This window comes from Culex quinquefasciatus, chromosome 2 (genome assembly GCF_015732765.1).
Source record: "Culex quinquefasciatus strain JHB chromosome 2, VPISU_Cqui_1.0_pri_paternal, whole genome shotgun sequence".
NCBI classification, from domain to species: domain Eukaryota; kingdom Metazoa; phylum Arthropoda; class Insecta; order Diptera; family Culicidae; genus Culex; species Culex quinquefasciatus.
The window spans coordinates 83073169-83095969 of NC_051862.1; the positions used below are offsets into that span (position 1 = coordinate 83073169).

The window sequence follows — 22801 nt, forward strand, 5'->3', positions numbered from 1 at the left end:
AACATTTCGTCACCATCGTGCTAACTTGTCGTACGTGCATTTTAAGCCAAATTGAGTTAAGAACGCCATTTTGTGCAGATCACAATGCCTCACCTTTTGACCTTCACTGATCCTCAAAATTCGATTTCAATCCTGAGATATTCAACGAAATCCGAAAAAAAACTCCGTGCATTTTTGTCACTTTGCATGTGAATGTAGTTTCAATCTTGTCGTGCTTGTCACTCCCTGAAAATTGATGTAAGTGCGACAACTGGCCAAAGGGATTTCAGGTCAGAATGCGTTTGACGCACGTACAAGTAAACATTTGTAACTATAACTTGGGACTCCAGCAAGCAACTTCAACCAAACTTCGGGACAATGCACATAATGGTCTGCCAAACAAAACGTGTTTGTTATTGTTTACATTGCGTGCTTTCGTTTTTGTTTATTCAAGGTCAAACATTAAAACGCGTTTTTCCCGGAACGTCAAAATGGCGTCTACAAGTCTTGATGATTTGTGCTTAGAACAGTTTTTGATTTCTGAAAATTTTTTTGTTGAAAATGGTTTATTCAATTTTGTTTGTATTTTTGTTGACAACTTTTCGAAATCACATTCAATTTCTCAAATATTTTTTTCTAATTTAAAACTCAACCACACTTCCTTCCGAGCGTTCAACCCCACAAAACCCAGCAAAACCACCAGTCAGTTTTAGGCTCTGCTGGGCTCGGTTAAATTACAGCTCTCAAGTGGGGCAGCCTGCAGCACTGAATAAGGAGAGCAAGAAAAAAAGCGGGTACATGCATAAACTTTGTATGTGGCTTTTTCACTTCTGACAGACCTTTTGGCCACTGGAAACCACAGCCTAGGCTGCTGCACTAGAGTAGAACACAGCCCCACCCGTCCTTAACCAGTGCCAACCCAGGGCCAACGATAACATGGAAAGTAGATTAAATATTTTGCTATCTTTATTACATCATCGCTAGGCTAGAAGTCGGGCTTGGTGTGTGTGTGTGCTGTTTTTCGCTGGCGGTGGAAATCCTTGATGACGCCTTGCCCACCCTCCCAGAGCTGCGGTTTTCGAGGAGAAAATTCACTTTTTCCGACATTTTTGTTTGCCTCGGCGAGGTGGGGTTGGTAGCATTTGTTTAATCAAGTGCAGGTCGTATATGAATTCTGCGTTCTCGAGAGAACGCAAATATTTCCTCAAGACGAAAATTGCTTCATTTTATTCCGCGACGAACGAGGAGTTCGACAACTCATTCGCGCGCGCCAAACTGCGCATAAATGGTGGTTTTTGAGGTAGGAAAATTCAACCTGCGTGGCATAACACATTTTCATTGCACCTTTTTATTGCCGAAAAGCCGAAGAAAATGAAAACACGTGACAACAGAGTCATAAATTTTCCTGCGGCACGCGGTGCGTTGCGGTTAAGCATCCCAAAAACATCGTCAATTTGTTATTTGGGAGGTTAGGTTTTTTTTTGGTTTGTGGTTGCTCCGCTGGAAAAGCATACTTAATCCCAAATTCAGCCGTTCGTTTTTAATCAAAATACGAGCGCCGTCCTTGGAGAGGTCTGGGAGGAGTTTCTGCAATGTGCAACGGTTTTCTGGGGCTAGAATTGTGGGGGTAAACGGGGTTAGATGACAACTCTTGATGAATTTTGAAAGATTGTTTACATTTGTGACACATTCAGTACAAAACATGACTAACTGTGCAACACTTGCTGACTTTTGCAACATTAAAGTTGGAACTTGAGCAACACTAGGTGACTTGAGCAACACTTGGTGACTTGAACAACACTTGGTGACTTGAGCAACACTTGGTGACTTGAGCAACACTTGGAGACTTGTGCAACACTTGGTGACTTGTGCAACACTTGATGATTGAGCAACACTTGCTGACTTGACCAACACTTGGTGACTTGTGCAACACTTGATAACTTGTATTTGTGATGACTTGCAATAACTCGACAATTTATGATTTATCACAACACTTGGCGCCATTTCGCCCCATTTCAGCCTCCAAGGTCGCCATGGTTCGCAACCCATAAACGGAGAAGCGCAAGTCTTCTCTCAACTGGAACATCTTCCTCGCGTTTGGCGCCGTTGATGAATGTGAATTCCAATTTTCCCGCCACCCAAGTGCAACTTTTGGCACGTAGTACACAAAGTCGGAAGCATTAAAAAACGAGCCTGCAGATGCCGCTCCTTGGCGCTCCGTAACGACCGAGAACACGAACGCCCCAAGATAATGTGCATTAAATGTGCTCATAAATTTTATTTCAAAATATTATATGTTCTCATGTTGTTTAATTAGATCTCTGCGACGTCTACATCGTCGTCGGAAGACTCGTGATGTGAAGAGAGTGTCGGCAACCCCCGTAGGGGGTTGCAACCCGTCGGTTCCTTAGGACCCGTGGCAGTTTTTTGCTGTTGTTGCTTTTGCTGCCAGGACTTCCGTTCCAGGCTCTCTAACGACTTTGTCGCATCGTACCCCGGATTCTAATGTGGGCACACCCTCCCGGAGATAATAACGACACATTCTGCGATGTTCTCCAGGACTTCGCCCGACACAAAACAGATTATCACTGATTTTATTAGTTTGATAAGATTACGGTCCCTGGCCGGTTGCTCTCCTAGCACTGCTTTGGGGGGTGTGTTTTTGCAAGAAAGAAGAGTAACGAAAATAAAAACTCTTGTGTGTGTGTTCCTGGAGTTATGCCTGAAACGACACCTAGGTTTATGGCACTTTGCAGTGTCTTTGTGGTTGAGCTTCGACACATTAGCATAGGGGCGCTCGATCCTTGCATGCCTTCATGACGAGAGCAGCAGCAGGCCTTAAATGAGGTCGATTGGGCGGTGTGAAGCTATTAAAACACTTGAGATTTAATCACTTCATTCTCCGGGTCCTCGTGACAGCTTTACGAGGTATCGTGTTGCGTGTTGTTGCGAACTTTATCTTGGCACAAGCTGACAAAAGTTCGAGCTTGTTTATGGTGATTGATGACGGGGATGTCGTGCAGTTTAGCTTCTGCAACACTTGGCAACATGTGCTTCTCTTAGATGCAACACTTGGTGACTTGTGCAACATTTGGGAACTCGTGCAACATTTGGTTACTCCAGCAACTTGGTTACTTTTCCAACACTTATTCACCTTTGCAACACTTGGCAACTCAAGAAACTCTTAGAACACGTGATGATTTGAACGAATTTAGAATTTTACAACACTTGGTGACTTTTGCAACGCTTGGTAACTTGGCAACACTTGGCTACCTTTGCAACACTTGGCATCTTAAAAAACTTTTAGAATATACGATTATTTGAGCAACATTCGACTTTTTCAACACTTTTAACTTGGCAACACTTGGTGACTTGGCCACACTTAGTAACCTTTGCATCACTTTGTGACATTTGCAACACTTGTTAACTTGGCAACACTTGATAACCTTCGCAACACTTGGTGACTTGGCAACACTTGGTGACTTTGTAACTCTTGTAAACTTGGCAACACTTGGCATCTCAAAAAAACGTTTAGAATATACGTTTTTTGAGCAACATTCTATTCTTGCAACACTTGGTGATCTTTGCAACACTTGGCAACTCAAGAAACTTTTGAAACAGGTGTAACTTCAACAAAATTAGACTTATGCAACACTCGGTTACTTTTGCAACACATGGTGACTTGGCAACACTTGGCGACTTGTGCAAAACTTGGCAACAATGTTGTATTAATGTTCAATTCATGTTTTTATGTTCAAATCACTTTGATTCTCCCGTTTTTTTCAAGCAAGCAAAGCAATTGAATCATTTCCCTCCATAAATATCGCCTAATCGCTGCAAACAGCAATAATTCCCTGGGAAATAATCCAATCTGCCGTCCGAATCTTCTGCAACCAACCCCTCGCACCAAACAACAACAAAAAAAACAACGAACCGAATCCCAGACCAATCGAAATTACATCCCGAGAAATTAAATTTCAAACAATTTGAACACCGATAACACTGTAGCAAAGCGCATCTCGTCCTCGTCCCAACCCCGTACGATACGATAACAATAAAAACATATTTTGACCCTTTTTTTTTTTTTTTGCTCGGACCTAACCTCCAGCCTTCTCTTCGGATTTGGACGACCCCCGATGCTTATCGGATGAAAGCAATTTTCCCATCCCCCGCCGCCGTCCAGTCCTGGAGCAAAGCATTTTTCGACTGAACGATTGTGTGTTTTTTTTTTGTTTGGTTCAACACGGGGCGGTGTGTTTTCCGACTCTCGCTGCGATTCCTTTATGAGATTGTGAACGCTCCGCTGCGCTTGACCGAGCATAATCATCATCGTCATGATCATCGGCTTAAGCCGGGGGGTGGGTCATCATCATTGTGTGTGCCCGGGGCAGCATAAACATCGCACAATCAGTCGAAATCGTATTAAATCTTGATGTGAGAAGAGGTTCTGAAAAAAAAGTTCGGCAGCATTCGAATTGGGAATTGGTTTGGAGGATTTTTTTGTTCGGTTGCTTTTTTGACCAGATGTTGCAGCCGTTCATTCAGTTTTCAAAACGACTTAATAGCAAACGTTTGGACCAGGTTCGGTTGAAAATGGAAAAACTAACCTTTCAAATCCGTTTGATCAGCATTATCTTTTGATCCGAGCTGATTCAAGCTTATGTGTCCAAATGGTAATGTTTGTCTCAAAGTTCAAAAGCAGGCAACTCACCTGATGAAATTGTTTTTAATTTGATGTCCCACTTGCAGAATTTGTTTAATTTTATGACAAAATTTGTAATACTTGTCTCAATGTCCAAGTGGTTTGATTTGTCTCATTTTGCTTGCCACTTTGTCTTTATGAAACAATATATTTTAAAGCAAAGTTTACCTTGTAGTATTTGTCCGACAATGAGTTTTAAAATTTACGAAAAATTTTTAAAACCTGTATCGATGTCGAAAGAGCATAATCTGTCTCATTATTGTCTCATTATGTGTCCAAATGGCAATGTTTGTCTCAAAGTTTCAAAGTGAGCAACTCGTCTCATGAAGCAGTTGACAGTTTTATGTCCAAATTGCAGAATTTGTCCCACTGTATTTTGTTTAATTTCATGATAAAATTTGTAAAAGTTGTCGCAAATGTTTTCATTCGTCTCATTTTGCTTGCCATTTTATCTTTATGAAACAATATATTTTAAAGGAACGTTTAACTTGTAGGATTTGTCTTACATTTAGTTATAAATTTTACGACCAATTTCAAAAACCTGTCTCGGTGGCCAAAGTGCATGATTTGTCCCATTGTTGTCTCACTTTCAAGCATATGTGCCCAAATGGATATGTTTGTCTCATAATTTAAAAGAAAACACATTTGCTTGCCAGGAGGTCCAAACGACAAAGTTTTCCAAACATCATATTTTTTATCTAATCACCACTTTGTGAATAATGTCCCAATGTCCAAAGTTCCAATGTCCCAATGTCCAAAGTTTCAAACTTGTCTCATTATTTGTGTAGCAATGTTTTATGCTTCAATATGGCAATAACAATAAAATGTATACCTTAAATGTTTGATCTTATCAGAAATCGTTAGCAAACTTGTCTCAAAAGATCATGTCCAAATGGCAAGAGTTGTCTCAAAGTCAACAGATCAAAACCAACCAGCAGAACTTTCCCCAAATTTTGCTGCAAACTAAAAATCCATTAAAAGCCACGTTTGCTCAGTGAATTTCAGAATAAAAATAAAAAAAATCGATGACCATTTGACAAGCCTTGTCTCACAACTTGTTTCAAGTGACCAAAATACCGTAACCGATCCATAACATGCTCTACTTTTACCTTCGATCAAACTGGTCAATAAAATCATCTTGTCCCACCACTAGCAGGCATTTCTTTTTCTCCTGTTTGAGCCTAATGACTGCTGTTTGGTTCACAAATTTATAAAAAAGTTCTGTGAGAAAGTGTTTGGCTCAAACATTGGAATAAATTGCCTGTCCCACTTTTTGGGCTTGTTTGAACAGAACTTGTCCCAGATTTTGCTACAAGCCTTGCAGTGACCAAAGCTCATAGCTTGTCTCATAGTTCTGCCAATACACCAAATACGCAGTGCTTGTCTCATCTTTCTCAATCGGCCTGATTTGTCCCACCTTTAATGAAGCTGTGAACACAGTTTGTCAAGCTCAGATTTCACTACAAGCCTTGCACTGACCAAAGTTTAAAGTTTGCCTCAGAGTTTTGCAAACACACCAATTAAGCTGTGCATGTTTCATCTGTCTCAGTCAGCCTGATTTGTCCCACGTTTAATGAAGCTGTGAGCAAAGTTTATCAAGCTCAGATTTCGTCACAAGCCTTGCAGTAACAAAATTTAAAGTTTATGTCATAGTCTCGCCAATATACCAAATACGCAGTGCTTGTCTCATCTGTCACATACGGCCTGATTTGTACCACTTTTAATGAAGCTGTGAACACAGTTTATCAAGACTCAAAATTTGCGTCAAACAAGAAACAAGTCTTTCTTGCCGGTATAACACCAATCATCTCACAAAACGTTATCTTGTGCCACGATCAAACGGTTTTCACTCCCATTTTTTCGCGTAACTCAACTCAAATCAATCTGAGTACACTCGAGCCTAACAAGCCTTCCTTCCGAATCTTCATCGTTCCTTGAACGACTCCGACTACCTGTTCTTCTGCGGTAAAAAGTTTTCTCCCCCTCTCTGTGTGTGTGTGTCAATCAGGCCAAAGTCAATAACAATCGAACGTGGGCGGGAAAACCGTCTTCCGCTTTTCCGAGGAAAGTCTCGAGGCAAAGCTTAAACAAGCATATGAAAGTAAAGAGACGACAAAAAATACTTGGCATAATTCATCTCCTCTGCAATCGTCGTCGTCTTCAACAGATGTTTGGCCGGATCGTGACATGACACTGCCGTCGCCAAGTGGCCTGTTGCTGAACCCCTGAAAGGGGGCGGCTCTCCCACATTCCACGAAGCTTTCAGGGATGGCGCTGATGGTTGTAACATATTTAAATGATCACTCGGAAACAATACCCTTCACGCGAGCGCACGCCGGAAAAGCTTCCCAGTAAACAAAGAAACGCGCTGGGAAAGCGGATTTTCCAACTCCCCCTTCTGCTCGGGAAATTCTTGCGAGCGGAAAACATCTCGAGAGGCTCGCGACTTTTTCTTCTTCTGTTTTGTTCTCAACCAGTTGACGGTAGGAATTATGTCGACAACGACCACCGCCGAGGGGTTTGCCCACAGTGACTTGATATTGTCACTTGCATCTCGCCGTCTTTTTTTTTCGAGCAGAGACAATGTCCATTGTGGGGACGACCAAACCAGGAGGAGTTGTCCCGCTCGGTATGTTGCGATTTTATGTACTTACCCCCCACCAGTCAGCAGGAGTCTGTCGTTGAAAAGGATCTGGGACAAAAACTTTGCTGTTTTACAACTGCCGTTTAACAATAACCTCTATTTGTGTAAAACATTGGTGGTTTAACTTTTTGTTGCACTCGAGTGGGACAGAGGGTGGAAGCTCTTGTTTGGGGGAAGTGAATTTGTCCCTTAAATCGTGAATTAGCCAAGCTACACAAATTTTGATGTCTGAGGTTGAACAAGCCATTGGAATCATGTCATATTTGGGAGTGAGACAAACCATGTCATTTGGGCACATTTTTCACATTGGGTTTTAGCTTGCTGGTGGGACAAACTGTGGGACAAAATCTGTGTATTGGTCCTGGTCTTAAAGGCATGGTTGAGACAACAGTGGAAACATAATTTATTATGTAACATAAGGTGTCAGTTACTCATACCAATCATATAAGGTTGAAACTAACTTTGAGACATGCCATGTCATTTGGACATTTCAAGTAACTTAAGTTATAGTGAAAAAGATGTGGGCAATTTTTGGAAAAAGCACTGCTCAATAACAGTAAAATACCTTTGCATAATTAAAAAAATACCTGCGCAACCGTATAAACTCCTAAGTTTGTGTCAAATATTGGAGGTTTCTTTTTTGTTGCATTCGGGTGAGACAGATGGTGGAAGTGGTTGTTTAAGGGAGGTGAATTTTTCCCTTAAATCGTGAATTAGCCAAGCTACACAAATTTTAATGATTGAGGATGAACCAGCCTTTGGAATCATGTCATATTTAGGATTGAGACAAATCGTGTCATTTGGGCACATTTTTTATAACTTAAAAATAATGGCTAAAAACACTGCTTATTAGTCAAACAAGCTTAAATTACGGTGTGGGACATTTTTTCTCATATTGATCATCAGCATTTCTGGTGGGACAAACTGTGAGACCAGCTCTGTGTTAAGGTTCTGGTCTTTAAGGCATGTTCGAGACAACAGTGAAAACATTACTTATCATGAGATTGAAGGTGTCTATTGCTTCTACCAATCAAAGAAGCTTGGAACTAACAGTGAGACAAGCCATGTCATTTGGACATTGAAGTAGCACTGTAGTTTAAAAGGATTTAAATTTCAATTCTTGCATGTTTGACGTAGGCCAAGGCATGAATTAAATTGTGAGACAAGTTTGGCTTATTTCAAAAAAAAAAATAGACAGGAAATTGAAGTTTATCAGCATTTCAAAATAAACAAAAAAATTCCATAAGGGACTTTAAGAATCAAACTTTTCTACCATGGATCCCAAATTCAATCAGATCCATATCGCATTATTCAAATTTTCCGCTGGCTCTCTCTCTCTGTCTTTATTAGTGCCTTAGCACTTCCCGACAAAACTTCGAGTTCGTCAGTGATGATAAAATGATGAAACAAAAACTGGAAAGATACTTCCATCGTACCACAGAAAAAGTTCTTCCTCCTCTCTCGCATCACCCAACCAGCTTTCCCAAATCGCTTATCATGTACTTTTTTGCTCCTCGGGAAACTCCATTAACTCCTCCTCTTCACTCCCCCGCCGAAAGCTTAAAAGAAGACATCCTTGATTAAGAGCACACACCGCACCGCACATCAAGATCCGGCCGGTGTTGCCAGCGTGACACGACCGGTAGCTCCAATCAGCTGCTGCTTTGGAGAAGTTTTTTTTCCGCCTGCTTGCGAGACACCTTAAGGGGAAGTCAAACTGCACTTTGTTCGTTGATGGCCACGTCGGAACTTTGCTCTCTCACGGTGCGCCGCGTTGAACCGTTGAATTTTTCAGCCCACCTTTTTAGCTCGCTGTATAAAGTGTCTTGCCGTGGGTGAGACGCTGAGACGGTGGTGAACTGTGGGAAAAGTATTGTTTATTTTATAATTTGAAAAGTTGAAAATAAAATTTTTCTTAGAATTTTAAAGCAATGATCCTCATAATTTCAACAAGTGAGACAAATTGTAATCGTTGGACACGTTTAGGAAATCTTTAAAAATTCTTGGTAGGAGAAACTTTGTGCCGATTTGGACACAATTTTCACACCAAACAGTTACTATGGGACAACTCTTGACCATCCACCATGCCTTATTTTGCTGGCCAATGATAAAAATGGTGAGACAAACTCTGCCGCTTGGTCTTCTTGGCAAGCTTCAAATAGCGAAGAAGATAATTAATAATGAGACAAGATGGGCCAACTGGACATGATGTGATATTCTCTCAATGGCCTCAAAAACACGGAACAAACTGTGGGACAAGCTCTGTTTATTGGTTATTCACATTTGAGGCAAGCTTGTGACAGCAGTAAAAAACGTGTCGAATGAGACAAGATGGGTCAATTGGACATTCCATGAAATCCTCTTGCTGAATATTATTGATTTTAGTTTTTTTGTCATGCCATTATATGGCAAGCTTAATACAGCAATGAAGGAAATGATAAATGAGACAAGATGGGTCAATTGGACATGCCATGACATCTACTAACTAGCCAAAGAATCTTGAAACATACTTTGAGACAGTCTCTGTACTTTGGCTGTAGTAATTTTAGCCAATTTTCAGCTTGCAAAGAAAATCTTGAAAAATGGGACAAGAATGGTCATTTGAACATGCGCTGACATACTCACACTGGCTAAAAATGCATGATAAATTTTATATCACTCACAAATTTGTAGAGCCTCAAAAATGTGTGTTGTCGCATTATTTTTGTCATATATCTTTGACCAGTTCGAGTATGTTACGGCATGTCCAAATGACAAATCTTGTCTCATATTTTATTTTCTTCAAACAAACTTGCCATTCAAGATTTAAGCTAAAGAACAGAGCATGTCCCACAAGTTTTTAAACTTCTTTGACCAGTAAGAGTTGGTGATCGCATGTCCATCTGACCAAACTTGTCTCATTTTTCATGATCTGCTAAATGACCATCCCTAAAATGATCATAGCGAAGAGACAAGGATTGTCTCATAATTTGATTTAGACTTCTTTGACCAGTAAAAGTTGGTGTGTCAAACTGAGTTGGCATGTCAAACTGACCAATCTTGTCTCAATTTTCATGTTCTGCTTTGAAACCACAAAATTGCCTAAAATTACCATGACGAAAAAATATAAAATGTCTTATAATTTGTTTCAAACTTCTGTAGCTAGTGAGTGAATGTCGTGACGTGTCAAAATGACCCTTCTTGTCTCATTTTTGATTTTCTTAAATTTAATCTACTTTTACTAAAATGTGAGACAAAATTGGTTTCAACCACTATCCAATGGCATCCCGATTCAGGATCCTTAGTTCAATCCACCCTTCCCCGCTCCCGTTTTTATTCCAAAGGTGTCCCAACCGGGTGCCCCGACCGGTTGGAGGGTGGAATTTCATTAAAGTTAAGGAACGCTTCCCTCAGAGTTTCGTCTAGCACGCTGCGTTGGAGGGTGGAAATTTTTCCTCCATTATTCATGACGAGTTTTTCTCATTTTCAGCGTCTATAAAGGCTTAAATTTTCGTGTTTTCCGCCCTCCGGGAGTCACCACCTGCCCGCAGGGGGTTTTTCCACCCGCCCTCGGGGGAGTCATCATCGGAATATTGAAAATAGATCAGACTCGACTTCGCCGTTGCTCAGGTGGCTTTTACTTGAAGATCAGTCGAAAATCTTGCGAGGTTTTTCTTCCTTCTGCCACTGGGAAATCGACTCCGTTTCCGTCGCACTTCCTATGCTCGTTTAGGGCGCGCCAACTCCAGCTGGCAGTGTCATCAAGGTTGGATGAAGAAGGAGGAGGGGGAGCGAGCCACGATTATGATGATGACGTTCGCATATCGAACCCCACTGAGGCAGGGACGACGCTTGATGGTGATGCGATGTGCCATTGGAAAATGTTGTAGAAAATTGCCGTAAAAGTGAACGTGTGTGCTGCACGGACGGTTGGAGTTGTGCTGCGAGCAGCATTGGCGTTCTTGGGTGCTTGTTCTGAGGGGACACGAGTGACATCCATCGATACCCGTTAACCGGTGGAATATGGGCGCTGGGGTGGTTCTTGAAGTGTTGGGTTGTGGGGATTTGAAAAGTTCAAAATTTTTAACATGAGCAACAAGTTCAATATCAAATTCTACATATTAGCATTTTTGAGACTTCCAACATTCAGCATGTTCAATAAATTGGATATGTTCAGCAAGTTCAACATGTTCAACCATTTCAACATTATAAACAGTTCCAACACGTTCAACGTGTACAGCGTGTACAACATGTTCTGTTTGTCTAGCAAGGTCAACAAGCTCATGAACAACATGTTAAACCCTTTCAATATGTTCAGCATGTTCTGTTTCTGAGTTCCAGCACGTCCAACATGTAAAACATTATCAGAATATTCAAAAATTTCAAAACATGTTCAACAATTTTCACCAATTTTATGTTCAACAATTTCCACATTTCTAGCAGTTTCAACTCGTTCAACGTGTACAACAAGTTCAGCTTGTCTAGCAAGTTCAACAAACTTATGAACAATAAGTTCAACACGTTCGATATGTTCAGCATGTTCTGCTTCTGAGTTCCAACACATTCAACATGTTCAACATTTTAAGGATGTTCAGAAATTCAACATGTTCAGCATATCAAAAATATTCAACATGATCAGAAATGTTCACCAATTTCATGTTCAGCAATTTACACATTTCTAGCAGTACCAACTCGTTCAACGCGTACAACATGTTCAGCTTGTCTAGCAAGCTCGACAACCTTATGATCAGCATGTTCCATAAATTCAGCAAGTTCTAGCAAGTTCAACAAACTCATGAACAACTTGTTAAACCCTTCCAATATGTTTAGCATGTTCTGTTGCTGAGTTCCAACACTTTCAACATGTTCAACATGTTCAGCATATCAAAAATATAAAACATGTCTAGCAATGTTCACCGATTTAATGTTTAACAATTTCCACATTTCTAGCAGTTTCAACTCGTTCAACGTGTAAAACATGTTCAGCTTGTCTAGCAAGTTCAACAAATTCATGAACGACAAGTTCAACACGTTCAATATGTTCAGCATGTTTTGCTTCCAACACGTGAACACATCTTTAAAAAAAAAACAAATTATTTGCTCTACAGCATTGCCTTGGCGTTCTCGATTGCGAGATTCCTACTCGAAACTAGGTGCCCGAAGGCTTGATTGTTGAGGCAATCGCAAACCTCTTTTTACACCTTAGCTTCCATCCACCCCGGGATTCGAACTGACGACCTTTGGATTGTTAGTCCAACTGCCTACCAGCGACTCCACCAGGACAGGACCCAGGGAGACGACTCCTACACCTGGACTGAGCTAACGACCTAACCTTTTTAGGTTAGTCTGGGGCCAACATTTACTTCCCGTCCGACGGAAGGCGTGATCAGACAAATCTCGTCTCAAAATTTGCCACCGGGACCTTCTGGGATCGAGCCCAGGCCGACTGGGTGAGAGGCAATCACGCTTACCCCTACACCCCTACACCAATATCTTTAGCATGTTCAAAAAAATCAACTGTTTAACAAGATCTACAAACTCATGATCAACATGTTCAAATCGTGAAATTTGTTCAATGTTCAACATGTTCTGTGTGATCACCATATTCAACATACTCAACATGTTCAACATATTCAGCAAGTTCAACATGCTTAATATGTTCATCAAGTCAACATGTTCAGCACGTTTGTCAAGTTCGATATGTTCAGCATGTTGATAAAGCTATCAAACCCAATATATTTATCAGGTTCATCATTCCTAACATGTTCAACAAACTCGAAATGTACCGCATGTCCAGCAAGTTAGAAACCCCAATTTTTCAGCATGTTCGACATATTCAACTTGTTCAACATGATCACTATGATTGCAGTGTTAACTATGATTCACAGTCTCAACCAGAGCTGAAAATGTCAGGGGTCCTGACGCGAAAATCGGCGACGCATACACGATTTTTTCAGATCCATTCACTGAACCGCAAAACCGTGACATAAACAAACCCGACTCAGTCGTGAGTGCCCTAGCTCACTGAGCAGTTGCAATGCGAGGCAGTAGTCGACCAACGCTCATTCGACGTTGCACGCACACACATAAAGAAACAAGTTTTTACACAAAAAGTTGGTATTTATGCGTGGAAATGTAATTTTGAATGTAAGTTATGGTTGTTTTAAGTGTTTTGCACAGTCTAGAACCATTCAATTGTTTAAAAATAGTCAAAATAGTGTTTAGAGAGGATTTTACGAGTCAGTCATACGACACGAATTGAGTGAGTGTAGCTCATTTTTTCACGTCTCTCATTCTCCAGCAGCCGACCGGCACGAGTCAGGCGGCAGTGGTTGAACGGACACAGTAGGCTTACAGTCAGATGCTAGCAGTGAGCTGACATTTTGGTTTGCTTCATGTGTACGCTGGGTTGGAAACATTTTGCAGGCCTGGTCTCAACATGTTTAGCATAACGTAAAGTTTAATAGTTTAAAAAAATAATCCAAAATCAAGGCTCAACCCCAATCGCTCACCAGCTCCTCCAACGACAACATTTGTACACCCGTCTCCGTGAAGATGTGCCTTGTTCGGAAAAGCCCTCGTGGGAAATGCGAGAAAGGTGACGGAGGAATGCGGCATATCACATTAAGTGTTTCGTTGTGTGTATGTTTTGCTGTGGCTGTGGCAGGAAGTTTTCCTTCACTGCTCTCCCAAGTGAGCTGATGTTTTTCCAAGGTGGAGGAAGAGGAAGTGGGGTTGGTGGGGGAACATAATGGCTGGAAAATATCGACACATACTGCTTTCTCGATAACGGAAATAAATGGCATTGCTGCGAGGAGAGCACACGGAGAGTGTATGCAAATGCCGTAAGAAGGAGTCTCTCGGAACGATATTCTTTGAAGGTGGGGGAGGGGCTGGTACTTTGCTCCACACGTCAGGAATGTTAAGAGTTTAAGTGTGTGTATGTAGTGAAAGTGATTTTGTTTTCGTATGCTAAATTGATCGGTATCGGCAGCCGCTGCTGCGTGTTTCGCTTTCCGAATCAGCCGAAATGATGTTGCTTTGCAACTAAATGTTTGCAGATTGAGATTTTCGGGGGTGATTTGGGTTGGAAACATGGAATTATGCCAAATTGACAACGAGAACTTGGAAGGGGAGGTCTTGACAGCACTGGAAACTTGTTTGCAACAAGCAGTTCTGTAAGGGTAGCTTTTGAAACCTTTTTGCAACATGTTTGCAACTTATAAGTTGCAAAGATGTTGCGAACAAGTTACAAAGCTGTAAATCATGTAATTTTTCGGAATGTTTTCAACAGAAACATTTATTTAAGCTAATTCCAATTGCTACACGACCTTTCAATTCAATTACCGCCGACTTTCCAGATGTTCCCTCCCGAAATGTTACCACCCACCCACACTCACCTTTCACTAGCTTAATAGCGTAACATTTGCGATGTAACACCGCTCGTTAGATTTCGCCCAGCAGGGCGCTCACTGCGGGGGAGGAGCTCCTCGGGATAAGATAAACTTTTGCGGAACAACAAGTGTTATTCCCGGATCTCCTGCTGCGGGGAGGTTACCGAGCCAAAAAGCTTCCGACTTTCGATTGCAAAAGTCTGCAGATTCTCTGCTTCTCGCGTGCAACTCCTTCTCCTCATTTCTTCAAAAGTGAGTGGGTGTGGGTGTGAAATGGGTTTTCCCGCCTCCCAAAAATATGCTTATTAAAGCTGGTGGGCAGAGCTGGCTTCGCTCGGAGGAATTTAATTTTTGCCCCGGTCATAAATAAGCCTAATTTCGTTGTTCGAGGTTTGGGACTTTTCTCCCCCTGCCAGCCTGCAGGCAGGCTGAAAAAAGAGTAAGTTTAATCTAGTGCTGCTGTGCCATTTGTTCGTGGGATTTGAATGCCACCTTTCAATGGCTGGAAATTGTTGTTGGAAACAAAAGGAAACGGTTTGTTCACTGGGATGTTAAGGGAAAGTGGTTGGTCAATTGATGTGGAAAGATTAAATAGATATAGCAAGTGTAAGAATTTGGGTTTTAAAGCGATTTGATAAAATCTCAACTCCATTTTCCTAAAATTGAATGCTGGATTTTGAATGGAAATTCAGAGTAAAATCGCAAAAATCAAACGACAAAAAATCTTCGTTCAAAAACCCAGGAAAAGCCCAATTAGTTCCATTTTCCACCCTCACAAACCGCCCTGGTCGAGCTAGTTTCCCGAGCTCATGTTTCTATCAATTACATTGAAACTCGATTCGCTTTCCACGGTTGGAAAACCTGTGAAGTGCTCGAAGGGCTTCCTGCGGAAATGGGAGCTTTTGTGTGCGATGGAGTTGGACAACAAAAAAAACCTCCCCCAGGCCACAGTGGGCCGAACTGGTGCTAGTCGGTGGTCGATAATAATTGATCTGTTTCACGTGTGTGAGTCTATGTGTATCACCGGCGTGGAGGCTTCCTCCATGACGGGATCATAGAATACACGAAAGAGGAAAAATCGCGCAAAAAATACGACTGTGTATTACACGCAATGGCGCGCGGTGGGAAGACCTGGATTTTAGAGAAGAGGAAAAGTAGAAGCAGCACAAAAAAATGACTGGAAGCGATTCGGAACTAGTGGAATGAATGAAAAACAAAAGCCTATTCTTTTGCTCCTGTACTGGCGCGAGATAAGCTCGAGAGAGAGAGGGAAAAGCTAGGTACGGTGAGGCTCAAACGGTTTGATCGTGCTTTATGTTTTGTTGCAAATGGCAAGGTTGTAGCTGTTTTGATCAGAAGTTCACATCACAAAAGTTATTTCAAGTAACTTCACATTTTATTTTCTTGCTCCGGAGCGTTTGGCACGGTATGTCCACGCATCCTCCTTTCCCTGTAGATTCTGTGCAATAAGATCAGATCACAGAATCTTCTTTGCGGTTATTGTATCGCAGTGTGCCTGGCCGCTGTAAGCTTCACGATCAATTAGAATCGCTTTAAATTCCTCGAGAAAATGTTGCTGAAAATTAGAAAAAAATGCATCCCTGTCCCAACTCCATCCGGGTTACTCCTGACTCTTTCACGGCCGTAAATTTCCCGTCCTCTCGGTCAGATCACAATTCATATACGCTTTTTAGCTGCCACTGCCGGACTACACAACTGACCGGTGGCACCCAGAAGCTGCTGCAGTCTCCGCCATGCAAATGAGAATCCTGCGTGGAGATCGAACCTCTGCTGGTCCCGGTGTCGATTTGAGCTATGGACCGGGCGCGAGACCAACCAACGAGCCTATAAATTCCCATGTTTGTCAAATAGGACCAGGAAGTGCGAGAGCCCTGGCGTTCCCCGGATCGCTAGCAAGGATGAGTGTTGTTTAGAGACACCAACCGGGACTGGTGCAGTCAGTTTCATTTAAAAAATAGATTCTAATACATCATTTCTAAATAGGTTGGACGTTTAATGCGGAAAACTGATTGAAAATTGTTGAAAGTACTGTTAACTGGCAGCACTGTGTGCAAGACGGAGGGATGACAACCCTATTCCGACAAAAGCAAACAGACAACAGTCGACACGGTTGTCAACAACACAACAAAAGCACTAGCTGTCAAATGGTAGTTCATAACAAAGCAATGTTCGGGTTTTTGATTTTAACGATAAATTCCTAAAAAAACACGTCAATTGTGTTGCGGATGGCAAATTTCATAATTTAATGGAGATTCCATCCCAATATTGGCTGAAAATTTTTATCGAAAAAAGTGATTTTTCTGTTTTCCTTTTTTTTGCTTTTTTTTCTTTTGGTCGATCAACAGTGCTTCCGTACACTGAGAATCGGCATTACACATTTTTTTGCTTTTACACATTTGCATGGGACTTTTGAGTTCAACCAGGATAACACACTTCGTGTTACCATAGTAATATGTATAATACTGATTCGTAGTGTTTGTTTTCTGAACTTCCAAGATGGCGGTTTCTTCGCTACCCCCTGGTGCAAGAGGTTAGCATTTTCAGTGACGGGTATCTATTTTTGACAGTTGGCTTTTGTTTACGTCTCGGCATCTGATGTTTCTATTCATTGTTTGTTTACGCTCTTGTTTTGCTCTTCAGTTTCAAGTAAAGTGCCCATTAAGGCTTTCTAGTCAGAAATTTACCAACACATTCAAAGTATGTTTACATGACAGCTGGACGTTTGTTTGCATCAGGTTTCCTATCTCTTTCTAGCAAATTTTTTTTGTCAAGCGACTTCTAGCTGGTTTATTTGACTGACTGCCCGATATGTCAGCCAACATACTTCGCAGGGCTGTGACAGCTACAGCTCGATCGATGTTTGCATCAAGACACTGTGACGAGGAGTTCGTCATTTTTGAGTTAAATTATATTTTTTTCACTGGGCCTAGAAAGCCTTATATAAAGTGAAGACATGTCACTCAAAATGCAATTCCACTCATAGTTGGTCACTCAAATTTTACCAAGCGTTTGAATGGAAGGTGTGCATTTTTTGACAAATCCTATGAACGAAGGAGAGATTGTAAGCACCTCATGTGTAAGATCTTGGAGGTGCTCAATTTTTTGACAGAAAATCGCTGGGTTCTCAGTTTCGCGTCAACAAAATTTGAATCCATCCTTGACTTTATCAAAAGTGTCAACATACAAGTAATCGTGCCCAATAAATCAACAAATTACAAAAATATATATTTTTTGAAATTGAATAAAATCCACCAAATAACTGAGTGTACCAAAAAACAGAACCAAACCCGACAGTTCCAACCTGGTCCCGGGAACAGCCCTGTGGGAAGTTGTTTTTGTTGTTGTTATGAACGGTCCGCGCACTTTTTTATTCATGTTCTTTCGAGAGCTCCACTTGTTTATCCTGGCACCAGCAACGGGTGCCTCTCGTTCGGTCCTGGGAATCCTGCCGGACGCCTTTGTCCACGGACAGCCGTGCCAAACGTGTGCGGGTGCAGGGCCAATATTTGAATAATCAATCGATACCCATTTAGATATGTGTACCGGGACTTGCCATGTACACGTGGCAATTGAGACGGAAAATCAAAGGTTCCCGAGCGTTGGAAAGTGCGACTTTAAGTTTCAAGTTTGATTTTTTTTTGTTGATGTATGACTCAAGTGTCAAGCTACCACTCTGCATGACAGTGTTGCCAAATCCAAGGTTGCAAAGTTGGATAGCTTTTGAAACGACTTTGACTTGGACTCTCTTCAGAAACTTCAAATTGTTTTTATCATAACTTTTGAACAACTTTATCAAACTCTATGATGTTCAACATCTAGTTATAAGACTCGAAACTGGACCAAATGGAACAAATCCGGACAAATTCGTCCAACAATAGCCAATCAAATGGCAACATTGGCAAATCATAATATTTGTCGCTTTTTATGAACTCTCCCTTTACTCGGGACACACTTCGGAACCGTCACCGAGGCGCAGCGTCTCTAATATCTAAATTGTCCCGGGCCGTTCCCAGACCCTGCCCCGATTTGTTTGCCAACACGCAGTTCAAACAATCGCAAACACGGTTGTGCAGTATGTTATAAGCCCGCTTGTTGAACAATGTCTCAATTAGGGGATTGACCAACTGACCTGCAGTACTGGCAGGCTGACGGTACTGACTCAAACGAGATTTCCTCGGCACCGGTTCTTCGCACAAAAAAGGGGTTGAGAAAAATGGCATGGAAAATCCACTTTTCACCGGATTTACAAATCACTTGTCATCAGTATCAAGCTTTGAGTTTCTGGCGCTGGAATGTCATCGGGGAAGGAACTTTTAGAAAACTGGGGTTTCTCACTCGGATGAGGGAGATTCTTTTCCACTTTTTCACTGGCGAGGAGGAGCAGGATTGGAGGAAGAAGAGGTTGACAGCGATGATGAGGATTATGAAGAGAGTGATTAAGCTTCACCTGATATATAACCTCCGGAGGACGAAACAGCAGCACGGGTTGTATCGGTAGAACGTTGGGGTTGTGCGATCTTATCGCATCTTGTTGTGTCAAATTTATGGATTTTCAACATTGAAAGGATTCAGGTTAAAAATTGGATAAAGTTGCAAATAATTTGAAAGAAATTTATTCAAAGTTTTATTCCAATGAGAAAAAGTAACTCAAGAACTGGCAACCAACTTACAATTTTCAAAAGTATTTTTCTAGACTTGTCAAAAGAAGAGCGGATAATGAAAATATGGCAACACTGTCTAAAGCATTGAGAACTTAAGTGAAATTTGCATGAAAAGATTTCAAGAATACAACATTTTGAATTAGTTTTGCAGTATGTTGTAAGCTGTTCAAAATTCACGAAGAGTCTTAAGATGAATCATACATGTTGATGATCTGGCAACACTGTAACATGATATCATGACTTAACTATTGAACTGTTTACAGTTAATGAAACCCTTCAAGAGTGCTTCAAATTTCTATTCAGATAAAATACAAATCAGACCAGATCCAAATTTTACAAAAAAGCTCAGATAATTTTTAACAAAACTTCAAACTTGTCCAGAAAGAACAACCTCAACGACATTGCGCCAAGAGGTCACGACGGTGGGTTAAGAGAGCTGCGCTGGTGATTTTCCTCACCCAACTTTTTTTTTCCAGGCTCTTCTTTCTGTAACTGATTACACTTGGGGAGCTCGCCGTGGATGTGTACAGGATAAATGATGGCACTTGAAGGGGGCGATGAAATGGTGGAGTTGGGGAGGGGTGGATCTCGAGATGAATGGTTGGTGGTAGATTGATGCTGCCTGGCTGGAGAGGGTACTTGTTTTGCGGAAATTTTCAAACATTCTGAAATGCTTTTGTGTGAAAATTTTGGGTTGAGTGACGTGAGGGGTGACGAAGGGTTGAAGCGAGATCTCAAGGAAATGAATTTAATTTAAAGGGGAGGTTTTTCACTTCAACTGTAAAATTTGGTATAATTGTGTTAAATTTTTCAAATTGCGAGTTTTCATAACAATTCCATAAAAAATTTAAATGTATATAACTAATCCACTTTTTCTCTCTCTTTCTCCAACAGGTAAGCATCCTTTGACGAAAAAAAACCAACTCATCTGACGAGCACCAGACCAGAACCCTGCTGGAAAATTGAATTTAGTGCACATTGCAAAAAGCTTCCAACTTGAAAAAACCGCGCGAAATCTGCAACATCCAAACACACTAGATAAGAACTCCAGTTCACTTGAACAAAAAGTTGCCTCTTGGTTTTTCCACCAACAGTCCAAGATAAGCTGTTTTTCCGCGAGCTTTTCCTTGAAACACTCTTTTTTCGCTTCAAACTATCCAATTCGATCTCTCGAGTTTTGCCTCGGCGTTCGGTTCAACTTTCATGAAGTGAGATTGGACCTGATATAAACAGGCTACAAAACCAGCGGAAAACTGAGCGGTTTTTTTTTCTGCCCTGGGATCAACTTCCAAGAGAGAGGTAGAAGGAGTAATTCCGGAGAAATAAAAATGGACGAGAAAACTCTGGTAAGCCAATTATCTTGAGCCACTTTGGGGTTGGGGGGGGTGGGGGGGGGGGTCTACCAAGGAGGAAAAAGAAAGGAGGAAAGCCACAAGGAGAAAAAAGGATTATAATAATTTCAATTTATATCTCATTAAAGAAATGCATCGCGAAAGAGCGTGCGGTTGGAAAACTGTCTGGGTTTGGGTTGAAATGGTTTGTTTTGTTTGGCTGTAGAATTGTGGGTTTACTTGAAGTGGATAACTTGGAATGAGTTCATTTTTATACAATCTTAAGATCTTCCGAACATTACATTTCTGGAAAATAAAAAAAAGGAAAACATTGTCATAATGATCTTGTACTTTAGCCCAGTTTCCTTATTGAGTTACAATGTGACCGGATCTAAATAAGTTCTTAAAAAAACAAAAACACTACGTGTAGACCTGTTTAAAAAACTCCCCTTCAGAACCTCATATTACACATGTGGCCTGTGCCATTTAACGCCTTCGCTCCCCCTGTCACGCACCCCAGCTAAACCCATCGACGTCCAAGACCCACCACAGGAAGCTCCCGCACCCAGTTCCCCGATAACCAGCGCCCTTGTTTACGACTTGCGGATGAACTTTACGATTGAGCTGCGGAGATAGCAGAGCATTTCTCCCCCTCCAAAGGAACGGCGCGGCGGGGTCAGGCCGCCGTTGGCGTCGTTGTAGCTCGTAAAACACTGCAAAAAAGAAAGATAATTATCCGTGGCATGTTCCTTGGGCGGTTCCTTGGGTTGAACAAAGAAGTGCCTAGCTTCTCGTACCAAGCTTCCCTGAAGGGAGGTTTTGGCGCCCGATGTATGAGTTGGGTGGTAAGAAATTGTAGCCCCAGGGGTGTTGCTACCGGTTCCGGCGGGGTCACCCGCTTGTAGGTCATGTTGTGCAGGCTGACACGAGCGAGAAAGCGGAACACGGTTTTGCAATTGAAGTGTTACACGAAGCTTACAATAACCTTTGAGGTACCAAGTAAAATCACTTCAAACGTTGTTGCCCTAATGATAACCTAACCTCAAATGTAGACATTGATTACATATTTGCTCGAAAGTTGCGACCGTTCCACCTAACCCTTTGTTACTAAATCTTGGTTAATTACCCCTCCTTAAAACCTACGACCTAATTCCGAACTACCTTTTCCGCAACCGCACACACACACACATGGCACCAATCCGGGACGGAAAATTTATTCAATTATGCGCACGCCACGAAGGAGTTTGAAACTGTGCGGCACAAACTTTAATCTGTTCTTTATTTTAATTGGAAAGCCCTTTACCGACGAAGGTATCAAATTGTCGCTTTCTCTTTCTCGCAAACACACGTGAGTGTGTATAAAGTTGCGTGCTAAGGCCGTAGGCGATTAGAGGCTCTCTAGTACGTGTTCTAAAGGACCTTTGCTTCCGGGAAATTTACAAAGAGTCCCCCCCGATAAATGGTCACGTTGGACAGTAAGTCGCTGTAAATTGGAATTTTCGCTTGCGAGGACATTTGCTCTCCCGGAAAAAGGTTATCGTTATCATTTGGTTTGGTTTGGGAAGTAGTTTGGGCTGTGATTTCGGGGTTTGGAAATTTGTGTCTAGTAAGGGATATCGCAATTAAATGGAGCCTTATTCTCCTTTAATACCTCCATAGTTTAGTTGTTTAAGAGGTGTTGTGAAACATGAGACTCTCTTCAGAATCCAAAAACCTGCATGGGGTTGTGGACTTCCTCACACCTTCTTCCAAAAATATCTTAGAACAGTGTTTTCAAGTCATAATACTTTAACGTACTAGTTTATTCTCTACTGGGGCAGTGAATATGGCTGTTTTTGGCTTAGTGTTCAATCTTAAAATCTTCAAATCTTCAAATCTTCAAATCTTCAAATCTTCAAATCTTCAAATCTTCAAATCTTCAAATCTCCAAACCTTCAAATCTTTCATATTCATATCTTTACTCTTTTCGATTTGCGTGAAAATTAGTCCTATGAGGTAATTTTAGTCCCTGATCACGAATCTGAAGTCCATTTATACGTTCCCCGTAAAAAAATCCGACTTTTCGCATAACGAAGTCGGGTCTAGTCGGG

At 41.5% G+C, this 22801-nt stretch overlaps 1 protein-coding gene across 11 annotated transcripts in view; it reads left to right on the top strand.

Moving 5' to 3' along the window:
- LOC6033422 (cell wall protein RBR3) overlaps positions 1-22801 on the top strand; it is a 623466-nt gene that overhangs the window by 406349 nt on the left and 194316 nt on the right. The window contains exon 2 of one of the 11 annotated variants that reach the window (XM_038250161.1): positions 20275-20726. The exons of the other annotated variants lie outside the window; for them this stretch is intronic. Coding sequence (XP_038106089.1) covers positions 20709-20726 — 18 coding nt within the window. The 5' untranslated portion in view covers positions 20275-20708. The remainder of the gene's footprint in view (positions 1-20274; positions 20727-22801) is intronic. 11 annotated transcript variants of the gene reach the window in all.